We start from the raw sequence: 22,563 nt of genomic DNA on the forward strand, positions 1-22,563 counted from the left end.
AGCCTCTTTATTCTTGAATGCAAGGCGCAAAGCCTACGTGATCCTTTTTAATTATATATGAGATCCATTTTTAATTGCAAGCCTCTATAAACAGAGCTGCCGAGGTTTGACAGGCAGCCCTGGGTTATCAGTCTTCATTATGAAGAGGACACATTCAAAGGCAATTGCTAAGGGGAGGGATAGCAGCTATTCCACAGGAACAGCACAAAGGCAAGTTATAACCATGAATGCCAGTCCTGCCATCCACAAAGATCACAGTAAGTCAAACTGTGGTTCTCCAGGTGCTGAGGCAGCTGGAGTGCCATGAACGAGGATCATGGAGCCAGAAAGACCTTAACAGGTCACTCATCCTGCATTCAAGCCATGGTCACCAACGGTATGCCTGCTCCTGCAGACATTTATCCTAAATGTGCACTCATGGAAACACCTCCCTTGCCCTAAGCAGTCTGTTCCAGAGACAAATATCCCTGCTGTGAGTCTTGCATCGATCCTGGACCTCAGCTACTGCAGTTGAGCTCATCACGTCTTGTCCTTCACAGCTGATGAAGAAGGAAGAGCTACAAGAGCTCCTCCAGTGACCATTCTGTCTCCACTGAAACAATCCTACAGCCTGATTCATGGACACAGACAGGCTGAAGCTTCCCACGTACACAAATGCAATGCCTTACATCCCTAAAGCCACGTTCCTGCTACTCACAAAGACATTTTTCTCAGGATCAAGCTCCAAAAGACCTCAGAGGAGGTGATACCCAAAAGCCCTCATCAGGATGCCTCATCAGGACTCAGGAGAAGGATGACAAATATTTGCATCCTCTCAGCTCCATAGAGGGAAAGCCTCCCACTGCGATAATATTTATTTTTGTCGTGCATCTGCTATTTGAGTCTGTAATTAATATCAACATATTTCAAACACCAGGCAAGGCATCTCCCAGCCACAAAAAGACACTTCAGCAATCTATCACAGATTCACTGAGGCTAGGACAGACCTCTGGTCTCTGGCCTTTCTTCTCTCAGAGCAGGGTCACTACACCAGGGCATTCAGGACCAGCTTCTCTTGAGGGCACAAAAAAAGCCACTGTGTCTCTAAAGACAGCAGGAGCTGGAAACAAGGGAGTTGAATGGAGAGACTTCATCAAAAGAGCTTGAGACAGTCCCGTCAGTACCAGTGGTAGAGGTCTGCTCATTGCCATACATGTTTTCCTGTTGGGAAAACATGGCAGCAGTGAGGATCGCTCTGCTGGGGAAGCAAGGAGGGAAGAAAAACAGATTTCTCTATCCACCATTTCTCCCAGCTGCTCACAAAGCCTCCAGCTCTTCAGGGTCCCAGCAGCCCTGAACTAGAAGCCTTCAGGCAGCCTGCAAGGGCATTTGCTCCATCCCCAGGCTCCCTGTAAGGAAATCTGCCTGATGACTCAGAGCAGACAGTTGTCAGAGCTTTTCTTCCACACAAAGCAAAAATCTTTGTCTGCTCACCTTCACCAAGGATTAAGCTAAAGGACAGACAGACAAAGGCCCTGGAAGCAATAGAAACGCTGGAACCTTGGCAGTTCCAGGAGTTTTGCTGTTGATAGCTGCAGTGTCAGGATCTCAGGTTGCCTTGATGGGGGCGAAAGGCAAGTCCCTACCTGGATTACACTGAAGGACAGCACACTCAGAGCAGAGCCAACTGCCACGGCTCCAAAGGCAGCAAGAACAGCAGGGCACACCCACAGAGCTCTTCCCCTCCCTGACAGCACTGAGGGGCTCAGGGCTGCTCACCAGGGCAGTGCCCAAGAGCTGAAATCAAGTGCCACTGCCTCACGCTCAAACCCTGCAGCCCTACAGCTCAGAGAATATCCCAGCATTAACAGCCCTATTCCCTTTCTTACCTTCTCCCTGGTAAACTGCCAGCACACCCTACTTTCAGCCTTTTGAAGGTGCCTAGGACAGCCCAAAGGAGCACAGTGAGGAACCTGCAGCTCAGTTACAGGCTCAGTTTGGAAGCCCTTTTGCTGACAGCTCCAGAGTCCTGTACATGAACACGAGCCATGTCAAGGCATTCCTGACACAACACAGAAATAAAACCCTCACTTAGCCAAGATGTGGACAAATATACTGTGATTGCAGAGCATGTGGTCTGTAGGTTATGGATTTGCTGCGCAGACCTCCAAAGACCTCCAGTTCCCAGCAAGTGCTCATCTTGGCTCTAGAGAAAATAAACAGAATTTTGGAGCCTGATGTGAAACCCAGCCAGCACATAAACCAGAGATTATGCCAAGAGATGTTGCACACACCCCAAATCAACTGCAATCAAGAGAAATCCTGTGAGCCACCTTTCAGCAGCTGCTGCAGATTTAAGACTGTGTTTACTCACTGTGAGACAGAACTGCAAAATAATCTGTGCCTTATCACATAGGTAATTTAGAATTTTTTCCTGAAGAGGGACAGGAAATGTATTCCAAAAACACCAATCAGCACTTTAGTACCCTGTAGGTTGTTTAAATACTTTTTTAAGATCAGCTCTCAGTACCTTTGAGGTGGCACCATGCTAGAACCTGCATCCTGGCAAAGGCTGAAAAGAGTGCCCAAAGGTGAGAACAACAAAGAAAAGTGGAGGGGGGAGAGTTAAAAAGAGAGGGAAAGGAAGAAAAGAGAGAGGGAAAAGAAAAGCAAGAAAAGGGAAAAGCAATGTGAGTTTAACATGATTATTCTATCCCTCTTAAATCACAAACACTGATGTAGCACTACTCCAGGGCTGTACCTCCAGTCCCTGAGCCTGACTTTGCACACCCTCCCAGCCCTGCTATTCTGGAGTGTGAAATCATCACCCTGACACCTGCCCAGCCAAAGGGTTGCATTTTCACAGGCTCATCCCAAGTGTGCCCAGGAGGGAGCCCACAGTAATCAGGCCAGCCTGAGATCCCATCCTTAGGCACAATGCAGGGAGGATAACAGAGAGTTCTGGTTGGCGGCCAACATTTCCTGGAATTCACTTAATTCCTTCGAAAGCCGGTTATATTAAATCCAACAACAACTAGACAACAACAAAAAAAGCAAAACCTTCTGAAAAAGCATATTAGCTAGAACATGATTTAAAAAGCAAGATCTGCAGATAGAGATTATGGCTTGGCTTTTACAAGGAAAACAATTTTCAGGCTGCCCGTGATGAAAGCAATCTCTGAGCAAGTAATTTCACAATATCCATCGAGCTGTCTCATTAAAAAGCCATTGTATCTATGACACACTTCTCCCTGCAATCCCTAATTTTCCTGGGGTTTTTTTCCTTCCTTTTTTATTAATTTTCTTCTCAACAGCCTCCTATGAACTTTTAGATGCCACACTCCAGACTCAAGGATATAAGTGGGTATTCTTATAGAAATAGCCACTGCTTCAAAAGTATTTCTAAACTTCCCCCCCAACACCCTCCTCTTTTTTTCCTTTTCTGCCACTTGGATTAACTTCCCCAGGAGGGAAGCACCTCTTTCTGAAGAACAGAAAAGAAGTTTTTAAGAACTAAAGGACAATTCAGTTACTGATCCCCTGCAGAAGTGATGTCTACAGACAAACAGCTAATGGTTTATCCCCTCCTCTCTAACTGACTTTCATGAAGGAAAAGGACTCTCCTCTTTTCTCCAGAAAAAGAAAATTCAGCATTTTTACTGGATGGTGTCTAAACATGGGAGTAAGACAAAGGAAAAGACCTCCCATTAAAACCATAACCAAAATCAAAGAAAATCCACATAATGGAGTTCAGTTGGACATGTCCAGGTCAATACTCCTCACCTCAAGCCCCAATAACCCAACAAATTCCATGTCATTTCACACAAGAGGACAAGCTAAAGCATCCATGCCTTGCCATGCCCCATCCTGGGTACACACAGGCCTTTGCAAGGTGCAGGTTATGAGCAGTAATAACTAGAACAGTATCAAGTGTTGTTTTTCCCTTGGTGGTTTGAATATATGGGGGGAAGTTCATTTTATTTAGATGTTTATGGACCTTTTTTCCTCAGTCCCTTGAATACCTCCTCTAATATCAATTAGTTATCAGGTCTAAACCTGGTATCACTTCTCTTGTCATTCTACCATTTTATCGAATGATTTCCACATCCTAAATGGCCAGGTTTTGCTTTGCTCTTTTTCAAGCAGACCCAAGAAAGCAAGCAGGGAATCACCTGGCTTCTGCTGGAACAGCTTCATGGTCCTTCTCCCAGGTGATGACAGGGGAGGGCAGCCCCTCGATCCGGCACTCAAACCGGGCCATGCCATTTTCTTCCACTGTCTGCGACTCCGGCTGCTGGAAAAAGCGTGATAATGCTGGGGAAAGAAGAAGGGAAGGAAAGTTAATAACTCAGTGTTTCTGCTGAGAAATGCAAACTTGTCATGATGTATGAGCTAAGAAAGGCTTTTCTCTCCTGAAGACAGTCTGAAATGTAATTCCTCACTTTCCTGTGCTCCTACAGACCCTCAGCAACCCTAACAACAGTAACTGAAAGGTTTCAATGTGTAAATTTGCTTCTTGCCTCATTTTCTACCTTAAGGCAACAGTGTGAGAGAAAGACAGGCAGTTTGGCAGCTTCAGCAGTTACCTTCCTAAATTGCTTCCTTGTATGTTCACTTGCTCCATTTGGGAAGGACACAGAATGAGAAACAGAGGGGAAATGCCACAACCCCAGAGATGAGAGTTTCCCCCTTGCCTTGCAGCATTCCTGCAGCCACAGGAAATTAAAACAAGGCAAGAGGAAGAGCAAGCTAGATGTCAAGTTACACAAAACAACTGCCCACAGACTGGCAGTGCTGGAGACCAGAGGCAGAGCTCATAAGAGTTTTGACCCTCCTCCTCCTACCTGCAAAAACCAACTTCATCCTTTTCAAGCAGATGGGAGGCAACCAAGGGAATCCAGACACCCTGCTAAAGGAGGGTGGATTTCATACATGCCAGGATACTTGTTTGCCCTCCAAGGCTCACCTCTCTCTATATATGTCTTTCCATAGTAAAGAGGCCTGGACTGCTTTGGAGACAAAGCACTAAGGTTTGGAATTGCTCTTGGACCACAATCCACAGCTGCCTCTTCTTCCAGCCTTTCCATGCACACAGCAAAACCCTGCAGCAAAAATCCTCCCCCAGGGCTGTCAGCATCTGTCCTACCAACAGCATAACCCGAAGGCATCTCAGTCACAGGCAGAGTTTTGAATATTCATGCAGGCTCCTGGATGGGGGCAGAAAGCCCCCAGAAGAAATGGCTTCTGCTTTATCTATCTCTGTTAAACTGTCTTTGCTGTGAAACCTACCCTGCTGGACAAATCCATCCAACAATGCTCTAACACAAGTGCCAGAAACCCCAAATGTGGAACAAGAAACATAAATTTCAGCCAAGAAACCACACTTGAATGCTGGGCTGAGCACAGCACTGTGCTCAGAAGGACCCTGAGCGACCTCCTGGCCCTCCAACACAATTATGTGCTTGTCTCACCACCACTTTCCAAGAACATCCATCATTGCTTAGGATTTTGTAGGACTCCAAACTTGAAGTTTTTCTTTGCATCTCTCACACACACAAACATCCATGCACACATATACATGCCTTATTGCAGTGTGAGCTTGAGAAAGTATGTACAGTTGGGAAAATGAAATGCTTTTGCATGACCCATTTTAACCTCAGCATATTCTCAGCTGTCATTAGTGTTTTTCTTTAATTTAAATAGTTATCACATGTTTCAAGCAACTCATTGCTCTCCGCAGCAGCTACAGACCAAATTCTCCCACCAGCTGTCTGCCACGTTTCATTTTTCAATTCAATACAAATGGAATGAAAAATGTTTTTCTGGAAAATTTTGAAAATACATTAATATGTAAGGCCTTAATTCAGCCAACTGCTTTAGTATTCTCAAATATACACTGCAGACCACTTCACCACAGAGTAATTTCTACAAATTACAAAACCTTTTAAGCTCATGTTAATAAAACTTGCTGAATCCAAGAGTTTAAAAGAAAATCCATCAAATGCCAGTGCATATTCAGGATGGCACCATCAAAGCAACCTTCTCCTGACAGCAGATACCCTTAATCCTCTTTCCCATTATTATCTTCTCATCCTACAGGTGTCAATGAGAATATTTTGGCAGGCTCTGGAGGGCCATGTACTCAGGAAGATCATGATGAGAGGCAGGAATCCTAAAAAATGAAATTTGTTAGCATTTCTGTTTCCTCCACCTCACACAGCATCACCTGTCTCTCTGCTCCTCATTATTAAGTGGCATCAGCTTGGTGTACGAAAGGTGACAGAGCCTCCTGGGCTCCCTAGCTCATCAGGCAATAACCTGTCCTGGTTATTCGTGGCTATCACCTGCCAGACCTGGTCCTGCAAGCTTTAAATTCCCAGCTGAGAACCAAATCCTGCCCTTCACCTCCACCCAGCCCTATCTGCCCACTGTGCTGGAATGGCTCTTCAAAAGCCAAGAAAAGCACCCCTGACAGAACCTCACTAGGATGTGGAGGAGTGTGACCAAACAGTGCCCCTGATTAGGGAGCACAGTGTCCCTCTTGGAGCACACAGGAACAGCCACACTTCCCAAGGGGAGTCACAGCTCCTGGCAAAGCCATGGCTTTGTCTCACAGCAGGCTGAGAGCTCTGTGGGGGCTGGGGGCTCTGCCATGGCAATGCCCAGCAAACCATCTCAGAACTCTTGGGGTGGGCTTCAGAGGCTGAGAGCAGCTCCATCATATTCCTTTCACAGCACAAGGTTAGGGATAGTGGTCATAGAGATGGGCTGGAAAAAATCACCCCTGCAAGCTCTGAAAGAAGCAGCCTGCAGAGTCCTCCGTGAAGGAGAGGACAGGGAACTTCAACTGGGATCTTAGTAACACCAAATCAAAGCAAGAGAAGTGAGAAAGTTCCTTTGTTGCAGCACTGAGCAAGACCTGTGGATGTCAGCCCTGAAAGGGTCAGGCAGAGACAGACTTGCTGGCTGGGCTCATCACTGCTCCACAAGCATCTGCACCAGCTTGGGGCCAACACTACAGCATGCTGCGATCCCTTGTGCTCCTCCTCTCATCCTCAGGAGTACCAGGGTGGAATGGATGAGGCAGGACACATACAGCACCTCCAGTGCGACTCAGAGCTGTGCTGCAAACAGCTGGGGCTGGGAGGAAAAAGAATCAGGCAAGGGAGGAGAGGACTGGAGAGCAGGTCCTGTCACTTGGACACTCTGCACGGACGTGCGTGCAGGTCACAACAAGTGCAGGACAGGCTCCAACACGCTGCTCACCCTGGGGCCACAGGATCCTTGGAGGGGCTGTTCTCCTCCCACAAACAAATCCCGGGCAGAAGAATTCTGCTGCTGCAGAAGTGCTGCAAAGTGAGAGGTTTTCCCACAGGGAGGCAGCGAAAGGAGATGCTTGAGGGGAAAAGGCAGACAAAGACGACACATACTCAACATTATTTTCAACTTCTCAGCTAAGATTTAGCTTGCAAAGCCATCCTGAGCCACAAAACCTCCCAGCCCCATTGCACTGATTATCCTGAACACCTTAATAGGCCACTCAGTAAAAATTACCCACTGCAGGTGAGAAGGTGAAGAGCATTACAGCAAATTGCCCTCAGCGACAGCCAAAGCACCGGGCTCTGCACCTCCAGGAGAGGGGCAGGCAGCTCCCTCCCCACTGACATGTTAAACCCAGCTGGAGCCAAGCCGTGTGTGCCAGGCTTTTAGCTCTGAGCCCAGGGGTGACTGCAGGATGGTGAAACACGGCACCCTCCCCCTCTCTCAGCAGTGAGATCCATGCAGGAGGCTGTGGGCTTGGAAAGGCTGCCAGCCAGCAACACTACACCCCAGGCAGAAAATGCAGTCTATGCAAGGAATTCAGCCTTCTGAAAGGGGCTCGCTGCTCTCTCCCACAGCGCTTTGCCCCCAGACTCTCCGCGTGCTCGTCCTCTTTGTACCTTCTACAATTATTAGGAGGCATTTCCAAGGTGAGGGCAACATCAGCCCCCACTCAGATCTCATACACCAGCCAGGCTACCCCCTCTGAATGACTCACCTCTGAACAGGCTGGGGCTGGAAGGGGAACACGCTAAGAAAGTGGTGGGAGCAATTTGCTACGGCCCCCCCGGCACGGCGCAGGCACAGCCAGCACAGCACTCGTCTGCGGGGCCATATGGCAGCACAGGATTGCTCCTGCTCTCCACAGGAGCCAGCTCCCCACCTACCCAAATCAGCATCTAAATCCACATCTAAAGTCATGGATGGTCCAGGGCCTGTGCATTCATCTGCAGGAAGTTTTTCTGCCCAGCATGGCTCTGCTTACAGCCCCTGGCCTTCACTCACCTATGCCCCTAATTCACAAAATAAATAGGATAGAATCTATAAAATAAATCCTTAAAGTAAGAACAAATCCTAGTCTGACATTGCTCAAATCCCAGACCCGCAGGGCGCCACAGAGAAGACACACTGTCCGTGTGGAGAGAGGATGATGAGAGATCCTGTGTGTTAATTCCTGCTGTGGCCTGTCCCTCCAGGTGCAGGAACACTCCAAACCTCTCCCGTGCTCCCTTGCCAGCAGCCATGCAATGCTGGCCCATTCCCTCCAGGCACAGCAAACGTCTTCATCTGACAGGCACAATTACTGTAATTTTCTACAACCTCCCTTGCACAAAATGTTTAAGCTAAATTAAAAGCTTTAACAAATCTTCATCAATGTAGTTATTAACAGGTAGAAAGCTACACCTTCCCACAACTACAATAATGCCCCTGGTACTTCCATGTGAGAGCACGTGGGGCTCAGGAAAACCTGCAGGAAAACCCAGTTTATCAGCCTGAGCAGCTGGCTGTTTAACAGGCACAGGAGCCCTCACAGCCTTGCTCCTCCCCCTTTGCCATGGCCACCACTGCCACGAGGCGTGGACAGGGACCAGGGCAGGGGTCCCTTTGTGGCACACAGGGTGCCAGGGAACACTGGGCAGTGAGCCATAATGTTTATTCAGCAAAATGCCAACAAGCTGAGCTCCTGGACCACGGTGGAAGGATGGAAGTCCTCACACTGCCACAGCCTTCACATGCCATTCAACCTCCACCACTCTAGCCTGACTGCTCCAAAAGGCCTCCTCCAGCCTCTGGGCTCACTGCTGCCTGGAGCATTCCCCTCCCTCCACTGGGAAGCTGGCAGCCCTTACACAGAGGTGCCAGAGCTGCTCTTGGGCTCTCAGGGAGAAGTGGACTCCCACAAGCCTGAAACACAGCAGATGACACCAAGAGCACCAAACCAGTACTGAGCAAGGGAGGTGCTATGAATACCCAATGCTCCCACTTGTTACTGCAAGACTCAGTGGCACAGAGAGCCCCACAGCCCTGCATGGGAACCCCATTCCAGGGAAGGAAAGGACCTGCAGGTCAGAAGGACAAGCTCATGGCAGGAATAACACATCCCACCTGCTGAACAGGTTTTCTTCTACTGCCCTGTCCTGACTAGCAGTCCCCAAGGCAATCAGCACAAAGAATAAGTCCATCCACTCCATCCAGCTTTGGACAGACCATGTTCAGTGGCAGGGGAAAAAATGAAAAAACCCAAGCCTTTACAATCCTCACTTGCTCCAGCTGAATGCTAACGGAGCAAGTGCTTCTGCCCAGTCCTTGGAACAAATCGAAGTGAGAGATGCATTTCATTAATCAATTCTCTTGCTGCTCCCTGCTCAGAAATTGATAGGTTATGTCAGGTGCATGTGTGTGCCACAGAAGCAGCATTTTCCCTGTGCAGATGGTAATAAAAGGAGACCTTCAAGTACACACAAGGAAAGAGTTCACCTGAAATTTCCCATTTCTGGGACAAACACAGAAGGGGATGGAGAGAGGCATCACCCATTTATGCTCTTCTGGAAAAATCCAGGAGGAGAGAAGGGCAATTTAAGTCAGCCTCCCCATTTTGAGATGTCTCCACTGTTCTAACTCATAAGACACCAAACAATAAACCCAGGACCATAATAGAGACACAGCCCATTGCCACTGCACAAGAGACACAGCACACACTTCAACATAAGTCACCCCTAAAAGGGAATAAATATAACCTAACTCAGGCTGTCTGGGACTGAGGCAGGGGCACCTAAATAAATCCACCTGGACTAATGACAGCTCCTCCCAAACAATACCTGTGTGCAGGATCCCTGACTGCGTGCTAAACATTTTCTGAGTAGAAAAGGAGGACGTGTTGCAAAAGTCAAAGATTTTCCCCTCATCTGGCAAAGCTTCCCCAGCAGTTCTGGTTTCTACAGCACACTCCCTTGGCCAAACATGGATGGGGTACCAGAGCCTAAAAACATTCCAATGTAAAGGGGGTGTCAGGACATTATCTGTGCACCTTCACCCCCCCACAACTCCCATGGTGTGCCTGTGCAGCTGTTTTTAGCAACATTTAACACACATAAGTCACTGTAGTAGAGAGAAGTGTTACGGTATTTGCATTATTTTCTAGCCTCACCTATTTGGCAGGTCAAGGAATCGTTTATTTGCACTCACTTAAAATAGCCCCCAGGAGCCAAGCCTGAACAGAAAGGAATTTTATTCCTGAACTCTGTGCAGAGATTCAGCAGTTCAGATCTTGGAGTGTCCTTCTCAATCCAAACAAAAACTGCCCTGAAGAACCCTTTCTTTCATCTCTTCCATACAAAGAGATATTCACCTCACAAGCTGCCACAGCCAGACCCCCCCACAGCCATGTCTCCAAGCACAGGGTGCTGCACTCAGGGCTCTGAAGTTCTCTGCAAAAACAAGCACTGTCTTTTGGAAAGAGGAGGGCTCTGTTTTTAATTCATAGCTGATGACACTTACCTGGGTGTACACAGGATGTTAACAGTGGGATAACAGGAAAACACCACTGCTTATTTATGGACTATCATCATTATTATGATTTTATTTCACAGACTTTTTATCTCAAGCTCCTGGGGAAGCAGATTTCTGTACAAGTACCAGGAGGGGAAGGAAAGGAAATGAACAAAACCCCCAGAACACTTACTTGAAAATCTGACTGCAGCTGTTTGACTGGTGACAGTCCCTAGGGAGGTGTGAGACACGCAGGAGTAATTGCCCTCAGCACCATCCCTCTCAGGATATTTACTGTCCTTTGCCACAGCCTGGGATGAGATGAAGAGCGATCCATTTGGAAGCACATGGAGATGTTCTTGCTCCACTAATGGAAACCCATTCTTCTTCCATGTGATATTGATCACTTGCTCAACAGGGGTCAGGTTACAGTCCAAAATCACCACTTGGTTTGGCTCCAGTATCACCTTTGCAGGACCAGCACTACAGCTCAGCTCCAGAGAATCCCCTTCTGACAGCCTCCCTGCAAAGAAAAGACAGTGTGGCAGTGGGGGTTACCTTCCTTGACTGAATCACATCCCAGTTTTACACAGCAAAGGAACCATGGCTGGAGGTATCAGGTGAAATTCAGCCCTGTTGGGTGACCAGCACAATCCATGACTCCTGTGTGCTGCATTTTCCATCCCCCATCCCTATGGCTATACAACCATTGGCACCATTTCTGCCATTCTCAATGGGCCCAGCAGCCACCCCTGCTGTCCACACTTGTTTCCATGCTGGATTCAAGCAGAAAGCAGCTGGAAAGAGGTGAAGAGGTGGTATCAGTAAGAGCAAGCCCAGAAGATGCAGTACCACGGCTGGCCGTGGCAGGCTCCCCTCTCACCTGCACATCAGAGCCTCCTCCAAGGCTGATCAATCCCCACAAGACAATTAAGTGCAAGGAAAAGTATCAAGCCCAATGTGGCACTCCAATGTCAATGAGCACAATCTAGTTAGAGCAGCTCCCCCCCTTACTGGCAGTAAGAGCTCAAGTCCAGCTGAGAAAGCAACAACTCCCACTAATGTTCATGTTCTGGGAAACACATTTCAAAGGAAAGACAATAAAAGAACAGTTAAAAACATGACCTGCTGTCTCTGAGCATTTTATCCCATACAGGTGAATCCAGAGCAAGAATGGATGGATGCATTTTCTGCACTAGAAAAGGATATTCCAGTTGTTAGCAGACAGTACCCAGCACACGCCCTTAGGCAACCTTCCTGCTGGCAGCCAGGCCAGAGCAGTGACCAGCAACAAGCTCAGCTGAACAGATCTTGGTCTGGCCGACTTCCAAACCCACGTACTCGAGGGGGCTCCACCTCTGAAACAATGCTCAGCATTTCCTAAAAGAATATTGCCATTAATAAAATGCATTTGCCGTTAGAGTTCTCCAGAGACACTAAGTCAATGTTAGCTGGCAGCGCTGCTTCCACACACCAGCAATTTCAATCTCTGCTGTGCTCAAACCATCACCATCCACTCTTTTTATGGCTCTGCTCCAAATTATTTTGTCACTGCTCCAATCAGAAATGTTTCCTGCCTCTATAACAAGTTTATCAACACTGGATATGAACCACATGGCTCCCTGCCCGTCTCCTATCGCAGAAGGCTACAGATTAATTTTATAGGAATTCAAACACCCTATTAAACCTGCTACTACCTACTGCTGATAAAAGGGCTGCACTTTAAAAAGAGTGTGTGTTAAGCATGCAATTAGGGGCAATGACACGCAAAATTACATATGCAGGGAGGTGGAATTATTTCAAGGCGTGTGCTGGAAACCGCAGGTGCCCCTGGAAGGAAGGGCCTAACCCTGTCCCCATGCATGGCCAACTCGGTGCCCGTGGGGACGGGAACTTGTCAGGTTTGTCACTGCTGCTGGGTTGTACAACAACCACTGAGAACTTGGTGTTGGCCAGCTCTGTCCCTTCAGTGACCAGGAGGCCACACAAGAACCCTGCCTGTTGACTGCTACTGTTATGGGACAGAACAGACCCTCTTGTGTCACCTTCTCTAGGACATCCGGGGGGCAATGTCCCAGAGACGAATCCAGCAGGATACAGAGTTGCCCATGTCCCAGGCAGCACAACAGCCAGGCACTGTACTCCGTGACAAAGGGCAGCCATTGCCAACACAGAGCTACCTGCAAGCCCCTGGGGTTTTCCCACGTGGATGCTTCCACCATGCTGCTATCTCACACTCTGCAAGGAGAAAGTACAGGCAGAAGTAGCAGACATCCCTGAGCTCCAGTGTGTACAGACCACAATGGAATTCCTACATTTGTCAGCCAGCACTGCCCTGGCAGGTCCAGGTCAGGCAAATGTCACCAAGAGTCCTCCTGTAGGGCAATTCTGCCCATTCATGTCTACTAGGGCAGACTGGTCCTTTGAGGATCACAGCAAGGTAAAGAACTCAGTGGCTCCTCAGGAGGTTGAATGGTTCCATGGGGAACATGAGGCTGAAAGGCTGCCCAGGATGTACTGGAAAGACACTGCCTCTGGAAGCCTTTCATGCAAGACAGATGGTAATAAAAAACTGTATGAGTAGTAAGAAATTCAGTGCACCAAACAGCTGTGCAGGTGACATGGACAAGCACAGGAGAGGGTTAACAGCTGGAGAAAACTCAGCTGAGCTCAGGACAGGAGGCATGCTCAACCCCCATCCCTGAGAATTCTCATCCATGGAGGAGCAGTGGCACAGACACTTCTCCAAAGGGATGTCCCTGTAGCAGCTGCTGCTGGCAGCATGTCACCAGGGCTCAGGCAGCCTGCGTGCACACACCACCTCTGTGAAGGCAGGGCTGCCACAGCAAAGGCTGAGCTGTGTGACACAGAGCTTACTCCAAAAGATTTGAAACTTTGTTGGGTAAAGTCTTCATTCTTTGCCTTTCCTTACACTTGTCATCTTTAGAAGCTCCTGTTCATCACTTGGGAGAACAGCCTGTATATCTGTCCTATTTTCTAGTTTCTTCAGACAGCAATTAGAATGGCATTTTGCTGAAAATACTCCTCCTCTTCCAAAGGTAAAGTGCAAGGGGACAGCCAGGAATAGAGAAGGGATCTGCAGTGCATCTTCCCACAGTAAGAAGCAATTATCAGCCTCTCAAACTTCAACTCCTTAAAAAATCAACTCAACCTGCTTGTACCAGAATAAGAACAGAACACATTTTCTATCACAAAAAAAAGTATTTGCTTTTCAAAAACATGTGGTGATGTTTCTATATCCCTAAATCACCCAGTTCCTTTCCCCAAAGTCAAAATCTACCGGGATCCAAGCTTCTACTTGGTTGGTCAAACACATGTGACCACCCCCCTTGTTTATTATTTACACAGCCTGCTGGGAAGGCCTCCAGCTGAGCAAATGAAGTTCCCACCCAACGCCAGACTGCTCTGACCTGTCCCAAATCAGCCAGCCCTCCTTCCTGCCCTTTTGGCCCCAAAATACCACAAGTTTTTGGTGACAAGCCATTTGCACATACAGAGGTTGAGCAGTAGGGTCCAGAGTGCAGACTTGGCATTGCAAAAAGCCCCAGTATGACTTTTGTCCCAAGATGTTCAAAGAACTCCACAAACACTCCCTGATTAAGGAAAAAAAAATTACCTTCCAGGCTCTGGAAACGTAGGAGGAGCTCTGGTTCAAAACACCGCACTAAATTAGCAAGCCTGACAATGAGATAAAAGCCCCTTCAAGGAAAGGGATCAGAAGAGAGTAAAATTAGTCCAAGTGAGATCAAAGACAAATGAAATCAGGAATGTTAAGTGCTTACAGAAGCTGCTGACTATTTCCAACCTCCATTCTTCATCCTGTAGTGACAGAAATTGATAGGACCCTGGTTAAGCACAGAGCCACGTGCTCGTGCAGCCTCCTGCTCACCTCCACTCTCTTACCTGCCAGAGGTGATGCTGTAATGAATGTAGTCAAGGTGGGCTTCCAAGACAGGAGCCAGAGGGGCTTTTTACACATCAGTCCTAGGCAGGTGTTCCAGCTACAGACCTGTGCTTTGGAGCTAAACAGCTTTTTGCTTTTGACTCCTGCTGGAAGTAGTTTCAGCTGCCGAGCTATTCCAAGGTGGGCAGTAACAGCTTTCAGATCATAAATGCATGTGCAAATATACACTCACATGTAGATACACACGACATACTCGTGCATTCACATACAGAGTTCTAGGGGAATGCAGATGTATTCAAACACAAAGAATGCTCTGGAATGGAGGGTCTTTGATGTAGCAAGTTAAAAGCATTTTGTTCCCATGAAAATTATATTTTCTGACCCAGGCTCTGCAGGGTTTTTTCACTCTCCCCTGTGTTGCTAACCCCTAGGCTATATTGCGCATAAAAACAGCCCAGGAGAAAATGTTCTTTTTCTCCCATCTATTTCCTCACTTCCATCAGCCATCCATCCACCTCCGGCATCCAGGCCCAGTGAAGTAAATTAAAAAGTCTCCTGTTGAGTGGCATAAAAAAACAGGGCGTTTCAAATGAACAAAGGTCGTCAAATCTTCAAGGCACAAAGCTGTCCTCTGCCCTCCATGGGAGCACAGCCCCTGCCAGCCTGAGTTCAGATCCAAGGCAGGCATCTGAAAATCCACATTAAACCAGCCAACAGCCCTTCCCCAGTTGCACATCTCAGCGTCCAGCCAAACCCCACTCCTATTATCTCCTCTCCCCAACATCAAAGGGAGGCAGGAATAGCCCAACGTACCACTGAGTAAAGGGGAAAAAGAACAGATTCTGTTGGGTTTTAATTTCAAATCTATAACTAAGCAGGTGAAGTGTGAGCAAGCAACACAGCAAGGTCTGACAGATTGCTGACAATGCAAATACTTGGGCAGAGGTGAGACCCTCACAGCAGTGTTTTTACATCCAGGACATGCAGTACTCTAAACCCATGGAGTTGGGAGCTTTCACTCCATGACTAAGAACAGCACAAACCCCCACCTGTATCCTTGCACATAAGGCTATTTCCCATCCCTTCCCTGAGGTTTAACCACTTAAATCAAGATGGAAAAACCTAGACAAGGGAGAAGCTTGTTCTGGTGAAATTTTGGCTATCATTAGTAAACATGTCCTTGAGCTCTGCTACACAGCACAAGCAAATAAAAGGTTACTGTTCAACAGGAGACAAATGGCTTTGTGCAGAGGAGAACGAGTCGTGGTTTAGTAATTACTGTGAAAACAAAACATTCAGGCATAAACCAAAAGGGATTCAGTGCACTGGCATATCTGCGTTCCTTTTCTAGCACAGCTGAAATCACCTGAGCCACAACTCCTGAGTAAGGCCCATAAGAACTGACAGCACATCTCTATCAATTCTATCTTCTCTTCAAGAAACTCATTCAGCTGGGGAAAGCCAAAGACATTTAGGCACACACAAGATCCCAAGGCACAACCACTCCTACAAACCCCAGCCCAATCAACGATTCCAAGGCTCAGACCTTCACTTCAAGGCAGGGGAGGTCCATCTTTAGCATGGCTGAGTGAGGCCCTGCGAGCAGCTCAAGGACACCCAGCCCAAAGCAGCCAAACCACTGACAGCCTCCAGTGCCTTCCTGAGAAACCCCTCCAACACTCCCAGCCCAAAACAAAGAGAGCTGAGCCAAGCCAGACAGGACCCATTACGGCACAGGCCTTGGGAGATTAATACTTCACAGGGAGCAAAGTACAAGGGTTTCTAATCTGACACAGTTCCAGAGCTGACATCACTTCTAGCTCTTGGCAGCCAGAGATTTTCCTGGGGAGCCGCTGTTGTGCTGCAGGTCCCACAGCCTGGAGCCTGGCCAGCATGTTTCCTATTCCACACACATCTGGCACTTTGAAACTGGCTTGTGCACCTTGCAGAGATCCAGCCAAAGAAAACCTTCCCAGGAGCAAGAAAGTGGCTCAGGCAAGGAGAGCAGAGCGCTCGGTCGTCGTGTGTGTTCTGTGGGATATCAGGCAGTAAGAGGAAAGGGCTCCTCTCTCCCCTCCACATCCCACAGAGGTGGCAGGAATTCAAACTGCATTTGAGCCTCTGCACTGTCGCCTGCCTTAATTTATGTATTTATTTTGGATGTTGAACTCCTGGAACTCAACAGCACAATTAATCTTATTTAATTGGGAGCAAACAGTACTGAAGAAAAGTGAAGTTACTCCTTCCAAAGGGTTTTCCTACCTCTCAGCGAGCCAACTACTGTGCCATTGTTCTGCTTAATGTAACCTTCTGCCGATGCTCTTCAGAGGCTCTTAGGAGCTGTAGAAAATCTTTACGTTCCCATTGTCTAATTCAAAGAGCGACTATACTTCAGTGTGTCCCCATTAAAGCCACACAAAGCTCTCTTTCTTCTTGGAAACTTTATGCATTGACAATTACAAGTCAATAGCTTGGTCTCAGTCTGTTTTTAGGGCAATTGCACTTGGCAAGTGGTGACCCAGAAAGAAATCTGGACGAAGGTCTCCGACAGTCTGCATGCTGGGTGCTCGGCAACACCATCACTGAAAGCAGAACCAGAGGAGCTCTGGGCTTGGAGCACCCCACTCCCATGATCTCTAGAGAATGGGAGGCTGAAAGAGGAGCTGGACACCTAAATCCCCTTGTGCATCACTTGTTCAGCCTCCCCACGGCACAATAAAATAGAAAGCATTCTTCCACTAAACCGTAAGGAGGCCTGTGAGACAGAAGGGTCAAGATCCCTACATTCCCTACTTAGTTACCAGATGTTACTGGAACTTTCCACCTTGTAATAGCAACAGGAATAAGAAAGTTACACCTTCAACACCCATTAAGTCTCTCTGGAACAGAAGGCTCCTAAAACTAATCTCCAGAGCTGCTGAAAAGACCACTTTATCCACACTTGATATCCAGGCACAGCAGAGCAGTTCCAGTGCTGAGCAGTGCTCACCAGTGGGAAGCCAACCTTATCCTAATTCTGCATATAAGCAACCCGGATGGTTTATTTAATAATGCAGCATCTCCCACTGCTGCAGGAGTATTTATCCAGCTGGCAGCAAGGGACTCTCAGATCATCCCCTGTCACTAAGCTGATCCCAGCCTTTCATGAGCAGCTGGGTGCCAGCCCGGCACTGCAGGCAGCAAGAGGCAGCATGCGGAGAGCGTCACATTGTCCCCACATCAAGGGGCTGGGTAGGAGGCCGTGCCAAGAGCAGTCCCCTCACACCCTGCACACATCCAGCTGCAGCCATGGTGTCTGTACAGTGTCCTGGTCACCCCCCAGCTTGGGCCTGGGTGCACACTGGTGCTCCTCAAGTCCTGGCACACATCCGGACCCAGGATGAATACTGGCACGGAAAGCTGGAGCACGCAACTCTCCCCAAAGAACAATGCTGGGTATGAGCCTCTGGCCTTTGTCCTGTTCAAATCCCCAATTCAAAACAAAAGAGCAGAAGGGATGGCATGAAAGAAACATCTAAAACACCTGCAACACTGTTTATGGGCCATACCTAGAAAGAATGATATCATCTAAAGCTGTAATTACAGTAAACAGATGTGCTGGTTTGGGCAGGGATTGAATGAAGTTTTTTCACATGGGGAAGTGAATACCTTTGTGTATAAATGCAACATACACCAAGGAAAACGAACAGCTGAGAAGGTCTGCATGGAAGTATTTTTGAAGATGCTCCTAACACTGAAGTCAACTGAAGCTGTTCATTTCAGCCACCCAAGACCATGAAAACCACCAACCCACACAGCCCTGGAAACTCCAACCTAGTAAAATGCCAACTGATTTCTAGAAAGGACTAAGTGCTCTCCTGCTTCCACAGAAGCATCAGATTTGCACAAATGATGATGCCTAACAGATAGGAACAAACATCACACCAGCTCTCACGACTGAGTTCCTTCTCATTGAGACTGTGTTATTCTGATGTATCCCCTGTAACAAATGGTCCAGAAAGATGAAACAAATCAATAGCAGTAATAATTTATTCATTGTGTTGAATTGTCAATGGCAATTATAACAGTAAAGTGCTTGACTTTCACAAAGGTTAAGTGTTCACATTTCCCCCCTCTGACCCCAGAAGGGTTTCTGAAGGCAAAGGAAGCCTAGAATTTCAAAATCCAGATTTGCTAAACTCAGCCTTTATCAGGTCCTCTCCCCAAGGTGTCTCACAGTGGAACAGGGAGAGGTGCCCCGTGTAGAGCAATATAAATGTGAGCCTCCCTTGCACTGAAGGATGCTCAAAGTGCCCAAGTGACTTAAACACTAAAATCCCTGAAAGCCTCTCCACAATCCCCACACTGCCTGATCCAGGGAGGACTGAGCTGTTCCTCTGCCTTTCCCAGCCACTCCACACCCACCACACAGAGCACCAAACCTCAGGCTTTGCTCTACAAACATCTTCAAGGCAATGTCCATCTCCTGGCCCTCATCTTTCCCTTCTTAAAAAGGCCAATGAGGAACAGCTGAGATGATCCCTGCAGAAGCTGCTGCAAGCACGGGACACATGGGGAACTCAGGACAGAGCCCTGGGTTTGCATTCAGAGATTTACAGTGTGGAGGCACATTAAAATTACAAGCTTGAACAAGTGCACTGGAACAATAACACATCACAGTCCTGTAACTGGGCCCTGAAATACACTTAGTGAAAAATACAGACCAGCTGCAATGCTGGAAATGCTCCTAATGCAATCCAAGGTAATTATTGGTAACAGACCATCAAACAAGTGCATTAATATGCTCTGATCAGAGAGAGAATCAGATGGACAGTCTGGCACAGCAGCTTGTACCTGCAAATTATGTAAATGATTTGAAAGAGCAAAGCCCCAAAGCCCTAGAAACACTAACTCTAATGAAAGTTATTAAATGCTATTTTTGTTATCTGCTGGTGTTAACATCAGAAGGCCCATTTGCTGCAGTGACTGTAATTGTGCTGCTGAGGGTCCAGGCTGAATAAGCCTGAGATTTGTAGACTAAAACAACTGCCTTGGATTTGCATGATCTCACCGACACCCGTTTAAACACATAATGACTTCCTGCATTTTTCACTGATGTTGGAAAGGAAACCCAGTTATTTTGCTTTTGTGAGATGCACAGGTTCCTGATTTTACTTCATCATACATAACACTTTATCTGCAAAGGACACAGAGGAGACTGAAAGAAGATCTCCTGTTACAACATTACCTATTTTTATACTTCAACTGTTTCAGTTTAGCATACTTTTAGGATACACTTTCATCTCTCCATGCCTGAGAAAGCTAAAAGTATGCAGTATGATACAAGCTTCAGTATCATCCCTCTTGGGAATAGTCATTGAACCAGAAACTAATATTGACAAATAAATACACAAAAATCCTTCACCTGTGGGCTACAGTTTAAGAGTGTTTTGTAGCTCTTTCCCCCTGGGTTAATGGCTTTGCATATTCCAAAGATACAAATATAAATACACTAAATTGAAAAATGTTCAGTTCCAACAGTGAATATTTTATCAGCCAAGTTCTCACCACCTGACAGTATTTAAAAAAAAAAAAAAAAAAAAGGGGCAGCATACCCAATGCTAAAGCTTGGGAAAGGTTGAAGAGGAATGAAACAGTGTCCCCACTCCAAGTCCGAATCTAGCAGCCAAACTTCCCAGCTAATACATTCTGTCCTTTCTACCAGACAATTCTTTAGCCTTTGTAACTCAAAATTTTACACACAAAGTGCAGTGTATAGCTGTGGAGCAAGCAGACAGAGCCCATCCTGCTGCTCCATCATTTTAAAGATCTCCAGAAACTTGGGCTAGACTTCACAATTTCAGAAGAAACACATCCCCTGTAATCTTATTTTCTTTTTTTTCACATTGCAAGACAGGCACACTTCCAGCTTTAATGGTGCACCCAAAGACTCATCCACCTCCAGTGAGAGTCGGTGGCACCTCCATTGAATTTCATGGCCTGGTTCCCTGTCCATCTCGCCTCCCAGCTTGTCAGGCATGTTGCATGTCACTAAGGACAGCAAGAAAGCTCAGCAGCAAAGGAAAGAGGAAGAGTATGTTACAGAGAAAGGACAGAAGCCCTTTGACTCTGCCCCTGCTTGGGTGTACAAGGCTTGTGCTTGGAGTGCCAGCTCAGCCCCCGAGCCCCAGCTCAGCCACCCTGGCTCTCTGCAAAGGAGGCAGGAGTGACAGCAGCTGCTGTAATTTATTAGTTGTGTCTGTTCACGCTCACCAACCCTCCCTAGGACGCACCGCTCCGATCGCAGCCAGACGGAAACGGCAAGTGTGACTCCAGGCAGCGGGAAAAACACTTCTCCATCGGGTGTGCCTCCCCTTCACAGGCTCCACTTCCAGTTGTCTTGCCTGTCATTAAAAGGAACTTACAACCTGCTGCTGAACAACGTACTGTAATCAATACAAACAGCCACAAGATCCCCTGGAAAGGATGTGGGAGCACTGCTCAGCAGTGAGATTTATGAGTGCAGGATCCCACAGATCAGAGCAGTCCCAACTCTCCTGAGTATTTCCACTATTTACACTGAGATCAGAAAATTAAAATTATATTTTACGCTTAATGGTTTGAACAAGACCTGTGAAGTCCTTCTCTCGGTCCCATTTACAACACAAATGCCAGTGACAGAGCAGCAGATGGTCAGAAACACTCCCCTAGAATATTCAGGCGATTCAACTTGAATCTGTGCCCAAATCATTTAACTTTAATGGATTCTTTCATTAACAACCAAAGAAAGGGAATATGGTTGCCAGGACATTAAAATCACTTTTTCAATTATACTGTTATAAAATCGAACAAATTAGCTGTAATTCTTAGCTGAAGCTTAAATGGAAGCATGACTTTATGAAAGAAATTAAAATTGATTTGGATTAGTGGGCATCAAGGGCTTTTTAAAAATTAACAAGATTCTTATGACTTCATAGCATGGATGGAGATTAGCTGGAGGTTTTGCTGCCCTGTGCTTGCTACCTGCCAAAGCATGGCAGCTGGCTTCACAGCATTTGTTACAGTGGGGTTTAATTAGACTGAGGGGAGAGAACACAAGGATTGAAGCTGGAAACAAAGTTCTAGAGAAGCAGGGTGGTGTCTGAATTCACCTTTTGGACCCAGCCCAGCAGAGTCTCGGCAAAACTGAGGGAAATCATAACCTCTAAGCTTCAGCAGGACAAGGTCTATAGGCTGTAGTGCTTAGCTTGGGATGGGCTTGCAAAACTGTACTGGATGCTTTACAAACACAAAAAAAAATCAAGCCTAAGATGTCTGCTGTAAAGAACACTTTAAAGAACTTTAATGCAGGCTACTGAAAAAAAAAGGAAAAAAAAAAAAGGATCCAACATACCACAAAAACCCAGAGCAGGTAAGGATTAACAATGGGAGCAGCAGAAAAAGCAATTCAAAAAGGAAACAGGAACTGTAACAGTGGGCACCAGGATGCAAGCTACCTACAACACAGAGCAATGGGGTCACACTAGGAAGAAAAATGCCCTTTATATTGTATAATATGAACTTAATGAAAGAGACCTTCACTGAACACAACTTGCATTGATCCTAAAGACCAGGAACCCTAAGATGTACTTTAGAGAGCCATCCCCCTGCCAGGGAAGGGAGTGATTTGGAACTGTTGCCCAGAAAAAAGAGACTGAAACCAAGCTGGAGACTTTTATACCTGCACTGGACAAAACCTTTTAACATTTATTTATTAAAAAAAAGAAAAAAGAAAAAAGGCACTAGGGGGAACAATCCTGTTTTGACCCCTGCGAGCTGGACGGGATGTTCCAGTGCTGAGGCTCCACCCCGAACTGCTCCAGGATGATGCA

The 22,563-nt window shown here is 47.0% G+C and overlaps 1 protein-coding gene across 1 annotated transcript in view; it reads right to left on the reverse strand.

Moving 5' to 3' along the window:
- Positions 1–22,563, reverse strand: part of IGDCC4 (immunoglobulin superfamily DCC subclass member 4) — an 87,554-nt gene that overhangs the window by 46,635 nt on the left and 18,356 nt on the right. Inside the window, exons 2-3 of the mRNA XM_036389898.1 lie at positions 10,982–11,311; positions 4,152–4,293 (exon numbers count right to left, since the gene is read on the reverse strand). Coding sequence (XP_036245791.1) covers positions 4,152–4,293; positions 10,982–11,311 — 472 coding nt within the window. The remainder of the gene's footprint in view (positions 1–4,151; positions 4,294–10,981; positions 11,312–22,563) is intronic.

The sequence above is a fragment of the Molothrus ater genome, chromosome 13, assembly GCF_012460135.2.
Source record: "Molothrus ater isolate BHLD 08-10-18 breed brown headed cowbird chromosome 13, BPBGC_Mater_1.1, whole genome shotgun sequence".
In the NCBI taxonomy this organism is placed as follows: domain Eukaryota; kingdom Metazoa; phylum Chordata; class Aves; order Passeriformes; family Icteridae; genus Molothrus; species Molothrus ater.